The following is an 11,531-nucleotide window of genomic DNA, read 5'->3' on the forward strand; positions in this document are numbered from 1 at the left end:
AACAGCATTTATTTAGTGTTGACATTGCAAAGGCTGTGCATTCAACAGAATGAAAAACAAAATAGAGCTGTGAATGCTTCCTTAACAATGTTATCTGCACATTTGTCATTGGCCATGTAAGCCAGCAGTTGCCTACACCTCATTTCAACACCCTAAATCTTCGTTTCAATCACGTCATTTTTTAAATTCCAAAAATAAAACTTCACACTTTCACCACAAATTTGGAATTTCCTCCTGCTAAAGTTAGAGTGGGCAAGAGGCCAAGGAAAAGTATTATTTCTTTACAAAGTGAGGATTCGATATCCAGATTATTCAACTTCTAATTCAATATTAACATATCTGGGCTAGAAGTGGGAACTGTTGTACGATTTGGATTCTCAGGTTTTCAGTGGTAGGCAAAAATACTTGTCCTTGCTTTGGAATGCCCCGAGATACCATAATTTACTATTGCCACATTTTGTTATATGGAGAATAGATATTTTCGGTACCTATTCAGTATGTCTTAAAGGCACAGCAGCTATCATTCTAACTTCACTCGGTGAATTGTGTAATTGAATTTTTAGTTCTGAAAAATATAGCTTTCCAGTCATGACATGGAAGCAACTAAAAAAATTATAATCCATACTTTTCAAACTCTATCTGGAATACTTCATAGAGTAATAAGGTATAAAGACTTTTATTCTCTCACAAGCCAAAGTCGTTAGGTAAATAGCTTATTTTGGATTCCCCGTTGAGAGTAGTATACCCATCCCAGACACACTGATAACATACTAAACCTACCACTTCAAGTGCCCTCTTTCTGTCTCTTCATATGCATATTTGTTTGTGTACGTACGGTATAGATGTATTTTACTGTGTTATACTTCTATTGTATAATTGATAAAATGAAACCAATCACCATAAGGAACTTACTCTCAATTTTCTTAAGAAACCTTTTAAAAAACAAACTGAACTGCTTTCCTCTTTTAATTTCAGTGGTTTGTTGTAACATATGTTCCTATGCCACTAGTAGCCCTGATTTTAGCATACACTGACACAAATGATAGCTGATAAGGAAATGATAGGCTTAAGCTGCTCAGGGACTTGCAATAACTTGTTATCACGAGGCCAGCTGCCATATCAGTTTTATTAACCCACTAAATCACTCCTAATAAATAAGATAATAGTTTTCAGACATGATGGATAAAAGCTAAGATTCATCATTGATCAAAGTCTACAAAGAAATTAAATTGTAACTTGAGCTCAAACAGTCTTCTATGTGTATGGTCTGAGCAGTAAGTACGTTTTCCCAAATGGCTCCTCCAGGTAATGCATGTACCATGAAGATTATAACTGAATTCTAGCAGTGACCACAGTATGTTCAACATTACCAGTGCAAAAAGGTGGATTCAGAACCACAGACCACCGTTGCTTATGAAATACTAATTTAAGAGCAGTTTGGCACATTTATTGTGCAGGGTCTTGTCTCACTCAGGAGGGATATAGAAAACTTCCCCAACATTCAGCAATCTGGAGTGATTAGCATGGGCATGAGAGACGAATGATCTTTATTAACAAAATTGTGTCCAATATGTTGTACCTTCTTGGCCAAATGTTCAAATGAGTGTTTTAGTATTGACACTTTTCTACAAATGGATTGTTGGATGTAAACGCAGAGAGACATACTGACTCTGAGGATCAAAGTTCTAGGATTTATTAGACCCATTTTTAAGTCTCTCCTTTGCCCAGAACTGGAGATGACAAATGCTGCTTGGAATCAGAGGAACTAACATCTATCTCACACCTTAGAACAGCACCTGTATCCCACACTTTCGAGCACCAGATATTTCTCAAATACAATTCATGCTCATGAGAACACTAGAAAGAGATTGGCCTTGTTTTGGTGCGGGAGAAAAACAACTTCTGTCACCCTGAAGATGATGAAAAAGGGAATTGATTATCTTTGCTTTCTTCCAACCACAGCCAGGCTGTACTCATGCACTACTGTGTATGCATGCAGTGTCCAGTAAGGCACTTTATTCCTGGGGAGTTAGCTTTTCTTTGCAATATAGGAACAATGATTCCATTGGAGAGGAATTGTCTTTCTCCTTTCATGCTTTTGCAGCCTCTGGCTCAGTAGAGTCCTGGACAATGATCAGAGCTCCTAGGCAACACTAGCATGTGAAACATCACTGTCAGGAATAGTTAGTACTATTACTGCTCTTACTAACATTATCTTGAAATAATGATAACAATAACAGAAATAAAACAATGGCATTTTACTACCATGCTTAAAAAAATAGGATTTAATTGCCAGTAAGAAGTGTCTCTTCCCAGACCAAGTAACCCAGCTTTGTCCCACACTGAAACAGCTTACGACATTTAAAGTCCATGATGACGTAAAAGCAAAGGGTAACTAGTCATATACCGAAACTGATGAACAGTCCATTAATTTGCTTACTGATTTAATGGACATACTTCTGTAAGTTATATTTGTGTGACTAGCTGCTACCTGGTGAAAGCGGAAATGAATTTGCTACTCAGTCAGTCTGTGGTTTTGAGGGGAACATGGTCCACAACATCAGAGACAGATAGATGATCAGAGATGATTATTTATACTGCCACTTTTTGTACAGCAAGAACAATGTAAATGTATCTTAGCGGAAATAAGAATTCTAGAGGAAAAGTCTCTGAGGAAAATGCCAATTAAAAACATGAGAAACAAATGCCAGATGTTCAAACAAAACCTGCTGATGCCTCATCTCCTTGAGGAAATCGGTCAAGAACAGTTAATTCATATGAAAACATGGCACTTAATACCACCAAGGTCAGTAGGGATATGGGATCTGCCGAAGAAATGCTGGGCATGAGGTATTTCTGTGCTAATACTGTTAAATGTCTTAGAGAAAAGGGAATATAGTGACACAATTAATTCTGTAGCTAGATTCCCATGTCAAAAATCAGATTTGAAACATACTCATTTACTTAAGGGATATTAAGTGACTGTGCTTTAAATTATGCAGTCACATGATATGTTGCGGAATTTTGGATCTTGATTGGATCTTGTTTATCAATTCATTAGATATGTCAGATCAAAAATACAATGAGCATTTGGGAGACTTTCACCTTTGTATTATCTCATTCACTATAAATTGAGAGTGGTTCTCCAAATATGTTGGGTTATGAATCTAAGACTTAAGCAAGGCATTGATGAATTAGTAGCTTGTCAAATATTCCTGCACAGATTGTGAATGCCAGATCTACTAAAATCTTAAACACAATACCAGCAGCAAGTGGCCATTTGCAAAGCTAAGTCTACATCAGTTTATGCCTGTAACAATAGCCGAACTTCACCACAGCAGACAATACATTAAATCCCTCTTTTCCCCTATAAATAACCTTTCTAATAGTAACCCTCCTCAGAAACCTTCTATTCAGCATCCGTAGGTCATTTACAAACAGTTCCAGTTTTCCTCTATACAATATAGACGGTGCACTCTCTCCTGAAAAGTCAGTGGATTATGAGTTTGAGAGACTGTGACAGAAACTATGCAAGAACAGCCCTCTGTTAAAAAAGGAAAAATACTCTATGCAGCTTTATTTCCTTTGGATATTATTTTTATTAAAGACTATTTAAAATAAATACTCAAGACATACTCAAGAAATAAAATGTCTTTGTAAAAATTTGGAATTGAAATTCTTCCCCACCTTCATTTATACTGCAACAAACCCTAAAATTCACAAATGACGTTTCCAATGCACTCTTCAGCAAAACTAAGGTGGAATCGACTGGCTATTTCTTGCATTTCTAAGCCAGGAAGAAAATCAAGCGTAACAACATGAAAAAATTCCCAAAATTATAAAAGTAAACAACGCATCTTTCAGACATTCATAACACATTGCAAAGCACTTAAGAAAACCACAGTCTTGTAGAGCTTTTTTCCTTTTCAGTTTGAGTTTCCTTATAAATTACGGAAAGACAAGAGTAACTTTGTCTTTCAAGCCTAAGTCGTTAAAATAAATTTTCCCAAACAAACGATGTTTAAGCTTGTTCTATTACTACAAGTATTATGATTTTCTATCTTACTCATTATCAAAATGTTTCTTTGCTAATTTTTTAGGTTTTAGTTTCATTTCAGTAAACCATCAACTTTTTGTGCTTTCTTCTACAAGTCAAGGATAGTTTCATGAATCTTACTCAGTAAACACATTTGTAATTTTAAGCATGAGAAAAATCCTAGGGATATTCACATATTTAAAGGCAGGCATCTCCTAAAATATAGGCTTTAATAATAAATGTTTAATTTATGTGTATACACAGAAAGCTCGACATAATGTCTATCCTAATTTCCTCCTTGTAGCAATGTCTTATTTTTAGGAAAACCTATTCTGAAACCAATAGAAATATACAGATAATGATCTGGTCTAAATTTGATTTGGGATTGAAAACCATTAATTTTTGGAGAGTTACTGTAAAAGGATAAAATTATTTAATTAGTCCTATTTTATGAAGAAAGGTATGGGCATAGTATTTAGGTTTAAATATTTTTTAAAACCAGATATTGATAAACACTGAAATAACAATTTAAAGCGCAACACTTGGAAAAGCTCAGAGCCAGTCTGAGTCTCAGGAAATACAGCAAATTGTTGTATTTGTGACTACCCAAACAGGGACAGAAGTTCCCTAGAACTACCTAACTCATAGCTTGACACTAGCAATACGCTAGAGCATTATTTTGACTTCTCTACATTCCTTACATCAATACGCCACGCAGTTTTTCATTTCCTTAAGAAGTAGGATTCCTGTATTAAAAAACAAAATCAGACTGGGGACAATTCATCAGTCCTTCTTCAGCAGTCTTAATAGCAGGACATAGAAGAGAAGGTGGATGTAAGGGAATATGTTGTTACCACGGTTCACCACAGTTTTACAATGACTTTATCATCCCCAAAAGTATAATGCCAGAATTAATGAAAATTTCACCACAGGTGATACATAATTATCTGTGACCTATTCCTACAGCCTAATATACCACGGATCAAATATATAAATTAATTGGATACATTATTATTATTTATTAAATGACTGCACTATAGGTTGTGTACTTGTCAGAGTTTTTAAAAATTACTCTCAACGAAGAGCAGACACATACCTTCTTCTTGACTTAAAACAATGCCTTTTTCTAGTGTCTTTAACTTAATCCATATTCTTATGTAGAGAACACAATAAAAGTTGCTAGGTTTGCAAAAGGTAAATAAAAACACAGTTAAATTGCACATTATTTATAGAAAGATGAGGAGTTGTAACAAAGATATATGACTAAACCCAAAACACAGAGCTCTACTAGCAGCTAAAAAGAACTAACTCTCTCTCAGCTGAAACCAGGACAGTATATGTATTATATAATGGGTTTTATATATAACATTTTAACATATATTTGCAACAAATACATGACTCTATAAAGATAAGTTTTAGAATCTTAATCAGTTTAATTTTATAAATTATGCCTGTAGTCATGTTTTCAAACTCTGTATCAGTTTCATCACATACATAAAAGTTAACACTTGCAGCTTGTCATCTGAATAAGCCCCCCTGCCAATTAGTATATATTATGGAGATATGGAAATACATGTCATTCCTAGAACGTATTCTGTAAGTGGATACACAGACAATTGTTCCTTACTTTGAATGGCCCCTCGTTCCAAGCCGCCTTGTGGTAAGGAGAGGGAATTTCTGGCGAATGGTCTAAAGAGAAAATAACTGTATTAATTTCTAACACTGGTATACTTTCTTAGCAATCTGTTTATAGAAAAATCTTAGTGTAAATATACGGTCTAATGTAGTCTATGAATAAATATTTGTGACTTATGTCACAACATAAACAATTAAGCATGTTTTACACTGCAGGGGTCTTTCCATCCTCATTCATCTTGCTATCTCCAGTCTTCCCGCCTGTAAACTCCTTCCCACCTGTTCTTCCCGTCCGTTTTCACTTCTATGATTTAAAATCTAGTTTTCTTCACCAGGATCCTGTTTCATTCAGGTCTCTAAAGTACACCTGTATCTTTTGCTTTAGAGATTTAAACAGAACCAGGGAAAGATCTGCCCTCTAGCTCTTCTGTTTTCAAAGTCAAACAACTAAAAATAATTTTTTTTTTTTATTTGAAAAGTGAGATCTGAAGGCTAAAGCAAGTAAATATTTGTCTCACAGGTTCTTCTGTGTCCTCCACTACCAGAGTGCTGGACAGTCTTAAACTTATTTATGTTCACTGAAACCCTATGAAATTTTCTGTTAGCTCTATGCTGCACATAAAGAATTCATGTTGTGTGATTTACTCCCAGTCCAGCAAAACATTCTGTCACTGGACTCCTGTGATTGAGATTAGTGCCCTAAAACCATCCTACTCTTCCTGTAAAGAATGATGCTTAAGGCAAAAGGTTTATTAAGTAAAAAAGTAATTTGGTAATAGAGGTAGGTCTAATACATACATCTAACAGATAGATCACTGTCAGAACAATGTTTAAATGGAAAGCTACTGTCTTCCTCATTTATAGTGAAACTGTGTAATGAAAATTAGACATATACTTTCTCAGTATATTGAATTCAAGGGGAAAAAATTAGTAAGTGAACATTTTATGAACTGGATTTTAAATCCATTATTATTATTATTTAATTAAATTAATGCATTTTGCTATGTATGAACAATGACTAGATCAGTAGTGTTTAAAAAAAGATGATCCTTGAAGCATTTTTGGTTTCCTGTTTCACTAACTACGCAGGATTTAATCTGGAGAGTTCACATCTCCCTTTCATTAAATGATTTCAGGATTAATTGTAAGGAAGGGTAGAAAAGAGAATGAATCAACAATTTTTGATTCAGGAGCTCTTTGCTCTTTGTGTTATTAATTTTTATGCCTCTTCTTGTATTGCATCTTGTGTCACATCTCACTTTACACTGCCTTTAGTATAATTAAAAGCGTCTTCCATGTCAGATCTTATTTTGTGGAAAGAACCCTATTAATGTCATCATCAAAAAAGAAAAAAAAAAAAGCTCTCAGAGAGAATGCTTTTTGTTTGTATGAGATCACAATAAATCAAAGGGAATTTCAGTTTCATTCTCCTAAAGTTGCTGTCACGAAAACCTTCATATGTAACAGCATATTTGGTCTGATTCTATGTACATTAGCAGTAGAAAATATATGAATTTGTGAGGAATGTTGACACAGGTGTACTAAATTGTGATTCTGTCAACGAATTAATCTAACAAATTATGAAGGCATTTACTCTTTACCTTCCCAAAAGTTGCAGCACAGGCAGGTTCCAGCTTCTCTTTTCTGCAGAAGTCTAAATAATGTGCATAAAGGATGCATCTTGGTAAACAAACTCCTTCACAGACAATGTAGTTTTCTTCCAGCCTGTGTGGAAAAAGAAACTGCCAGAATAAGAAGCAACATGCCATGTCTCCTGACTTTATTTTCCTTCTGGTTTTTGGTACTGCCCTCTTTTTTTTTTTTTTTTTTTTTTTTTAATTTTACCGAAGAATTCCACTAGAGCACACAGACGAGTTTCTCCCGAGCAAGATAGACACTACAGATTGACTCCACACTTGGTGCTTAGGTTAACTGCGGAAAACCTGAGGTCAAGTCCCTTTTCTTAATGAGTCTTTTTCAACGTCTGGACTTTTTTGCTTTATATGACTAACTAAATGATCATCACCTAAGAGGTAGCCTTGCTCTGAAAATAAGAGCACTAACCAGACTACAAAAACGGGTGTAAGTCTGTCATTTGAATAGAGCAGAGGCTTGAACTTGCATCTTCTGTCCCACTGTGTCTTTAACACCTAGGCTCATGTCTCTTTTCTTCCTACTTTCGCTTTTTAATTTCCATACTGTTTCCATAACCTCAAACTGTTTCTTTACCAAATCACACTGAAAAGCAAAGAACTGGCTTTTTCTGATGGAGATGCATTTTTTTATAGCTTCCCAATCAGTTTACAGAATACAAGTGCCTAGATGGTCATTAAACTAAAATTTTAAAAACTGAAGTAAAAAAAAACCTGGCTATCTTCACTTGAACTGAACTCTTGGTAACAGCTGGGTATTTCACTGTTGTCCTGTTTCTTTTCTTTATCAGTTTACATTATTTGCTATTCCTGGGATGATGTGCAATAAATTTATTTCTCAAATTACACAAATCTGTTAGAAAATACTGTGCGGTAAACGCTGCATACTGAATAGTTTTGCATTGACTCACCAGACTCAAATCCTTACAATTTACGCTCAGAAGTCAGATGTAAACTAGACTAAGAAACTGGGTAATTTGGATTACTCTCATTTTTCAGTTACAAGGAAAAAAAATCTAGATTTACAGTCTGCACTTGGTAATTAAGTTCCCATTTAATTCAATAGCTGTCCTCCTAATTTCAAGTATGTTTTAATAGAAACATTTATCAATTAATGTTTGCAAAATTAGACCTCTTATTTGGTTAATATTTGCCCAGATAAAATGAAGTTAGTGCTTCCATAGATGGTAGAATATAATGAAAAAAAATATAAGACAGTGAAAATCTAACGTTCTTAGCATAATTAAAACATCCATTAGCAAGTGTAATTCTTAAGTAATCTTTCATTTCTACATTATTTCGATCCATTTCATCGATAGTCACGTACTGTGAGAATCTGACAGGTTTCTGTTAACCAATAAACTTCAACTAATTTAAAAAGAAAAGAAAAGAAAAGAAAAGAAAAGAAAAGAAAAGAAAAGAAAAGAAAAGAAAAGAAAAGAAAAGAAAAGAAAAGAAAACAAAACAAAACAAAACAAAACAAAACAAAACAAAACAAAACAAAACAAAACAAAACAAAACAAAATAATCAGAAATTTGGGGGTGGATGTTCTTACTTGCAGATGAGCCTTATCTGAAAACAAAAAACCCAACTAGCCAAACACCCCACAACCCCACAAATGCCAAATATTGCTGAAAGAACTGTGAGATGTAACCCTCCTTGCCGGCTCAGCTTTTAAAGAAACGTCCCTTTGGGCCTGGCGGACACACCGGCTCGGTCCTGCCGGTGGCAGCGCAGGGAAGTCGCGGGATGTTCCCGCCGAGCGGCCGAGCCCGCGGCCCCGAGGCCGCTCCGGGCGCGGGGGCTCCGCCACCGCCGGCCCCGCAGCGCGGCAGCCCCGGGGCGGGGGCGGACAGCGGGGGCTCGCCGCCGGAGCCCTACCATTGCAGGGTGAGCTGCGTCTGCTTCTTCTTGTCCTTCATGATCTGCGTGATGCTCTTCTTGGCAGACGGGCTCTGCTCCGCAGTTTTCAGGGCGCCGTCGCAAGTATCTGCATCCTCTTCTTCCGAGGAGAGGGCTTCGCTGTTAAAGCGCGTTTCTGAGCGCCGGGAGGGGAACGAGAAGAGAAACCCGAGGGCGCCGTTACGGCCAGGCGGCACTCCCGGCACTCCCGGCCGCCTCCTCCCGACGCGACTGCGGCCCCGTAGCGCCCGTTTAACCGGCCGCCCTGCCCGCCGCTGCCTGAGGCCAGGCAGCCGCACCCGCCTCACCGCGCGTCCCCGCCGAGTCCCGAGCAGCGGCGACGGTTCGGGCGCCCGCCGCGCCTCGCCCTGGGCTGCCCGCACCGGCCCTGGCCGCGGGCTGGAAAGGGAGCGCTGCCGGCGCCCCACCCCTTACCTGACTTGATGCCGCCGGGCAACGCCGGCTCCGGGAGCTCCCTCTGGGCACCCGCCGCGGCGCACAGCCCCTCCTCGGCGTAGGGCAGCAAACCTCGCCCCACCAAGCCCGCGTAGCAATCGTCCTGCGCGGCGGGGGACACCGTCTGGGCGGCCGGGAGGTGCAGGAAGGCGTCCTCTTGCTCGGGTCCCTTGGCCATGCTCCTCAGCGGCGCCGGCTCTGCCCCGCCGCGGCGCAGGCGGCGCCCATGGGCGGCGGGAGGGAACGGGACGCGACGGGACGCGACGGGGCGGGCGCGGCGGCAGCCTTAGGGCGCAGGGGGCGCCGGCTGGGGCATGGGCCGCGCCGGCCGTTTGTGCGGGGCTCTGGCACCTCGGCGGGAGACGGTGTGAGCCAAGTGCCGACGCCGGCGGCGTGAGGGGAGGAGAAGCGACGCGGGGGCGGCGGCGGCGGCGGGGGACAGGTGTGCCCTACGGCGCCTTCCAGGGGGGCTGCATGGCTGCCGTGCGGGCAGAGGCGGCCGGGCCCGCGGGGGACACTCCCTCCTCACGGCAGCTCCCCCGCGCCCGCGGAGGGGGCTCCTCCTTGGATGGGTTCCTGGAGGTCGCTGTCGGGCCGCAACGGGGAGGTCTCCCTGTCCCTGCCTCCCGCCTCCCCGCCCGCCGCCGTGCTCAGCCAGGCTGGTGGCACCTGGCCGGGAGGGGACGGGGCATGGCGGAGGGCCCGAGAGGTGCAGGGGAGCCGGTCCGGAGCGAATCCGCTGGGGATTTAATGATTAACTCCCGCCGGCGCTGGCTCTCGCTTGTGTCGGGGAGAAGCACTTGGCGGCGAGCACGGGGCGGCCGCGGGGGCTGCCCTCATCCCCTGCGGGCGAGGGCGAGGGCGAGGGGTGGCCGAAGGGCGCCCCGCTCCTGGCAGCAGCCTCTTGGCAGCCACAAGGCCAAGAGGGGGAGCGGGCCGTGGGACCCTCCTGGCACTGTCTGCTCCTGTCACTATTTCTTTATTTCTTACCGTGGGTGTTAGAACAAACATCTTGATTTTGTACCGAGAAATCACATCGATCTGGCAGACGTGTCTTTGCTTCGCTCCCTTTCAGCACGCTGACTGAGAGAGATGGCAGGGGGTAATCGCAGAAAGATGGTCCTGGCTTTTTCCAGAGAGCCAAATTGTCAGTAGGATGGAAAATTGGCATGATCGCTGCAACCCACACTGTTTTAATATGTCCTCGTTAAAGCAAAATCTCGGGCGCTGTGCGCCTCCCAGATAAGGGCTGGGAAATTGTCGTGTGGCTTGTGGTGGCAAGCAGCCCTGAAACGCTGAATCAGATGAATGTTGGAGGTGTTCTTCTAGCCATCAAGTAGTGTTGGGCTGCCACAGACACAAAGCTTGTCAAGAGCTGTTCTTCCTTCTGCTCTCTTCCAATCTTCTGTTGCACCTCAGGTCGTGGATCCCACCAGCAGTACAAAGCAGCAGAATATTACCACTTCCACTCCTGCACAGATACGTTGTCAGACCAGCTATCAGCTATTGCATCCATATTTAACAAAACCCTGGCTATGCTCTTATCTGCCCAAAGGCCCAAAACCACATCATAAATACAAATGACAGATTTCAGGAACAAAAAAGACCTGTGAGATAGTCTCAGAGCCAAAAATGACATTTAGCCTGAACTTTCTGCTGCTTCCACTTACACCTCTTCCCTTAACTGTGTAAAACATATTTCCTTCCTTACTGGTGGCTCTTTTCCAACATTTCTTCACTATTCCACTGCCTCCTTCTTCGCATACAAATACGCGTACATGACTGTCCGTATGCCTATATCCATACATGACTTTCTCAGTGCATCAATTCTCAGCATAAATCACTGAGA

The 11,531-nt window shown here is 41.1% G+C and overlaps 1 protein-coding gene across 1 annotated transcript in view; it reads right to left on the bottom strand.

The window, feature by feature from the left end:
* RFX6 (regulatory factor X6) overlaps nt 1–9,860 on the bottom strand; it is a 37,243-nt gene extending 27,383 nt beyond the window's left edge. Inside the window, exons 1-4 of the mRNA XM_086632123.1 lie at nt 9,662–9,860; nt 9,206–9,362; nt 7,273–7,396; nt 5,664–5,725 (exon numbers count right to left, since the gene is read on the bottom strand). Coding sequence (XP_086488249.1) covers nt 5,664–5,725; nt 7,273–7,396; nt 9,206–9,362; nt 9,662–9,860 — 542 coding nt within the window. The remainder of the gene's footprint in view (nt 1–5,663; nt 5,726–7,272; nt 7,397–9,205; nt 9,363–9,661) is intronic.
* Nucleotides 9,861–11,531: the final 1,671 nt, after the last annotated feature.

Source organism: Tauraco erythrolophus, chromosome 2 (genome assembly GCF_009769465.1).
Source record: "Tauraco erythrolophus isolate bTauEry1 chromosome 2, bTauEry1.pri, whole genome shotgun sequence".
Classification (NCBI taxonomy): Eukaryota; Metazoa; Chordata; class Aves; order Musophagiformes; family Musophagidae; genus Tauraco; species Tauraco erythrolophus.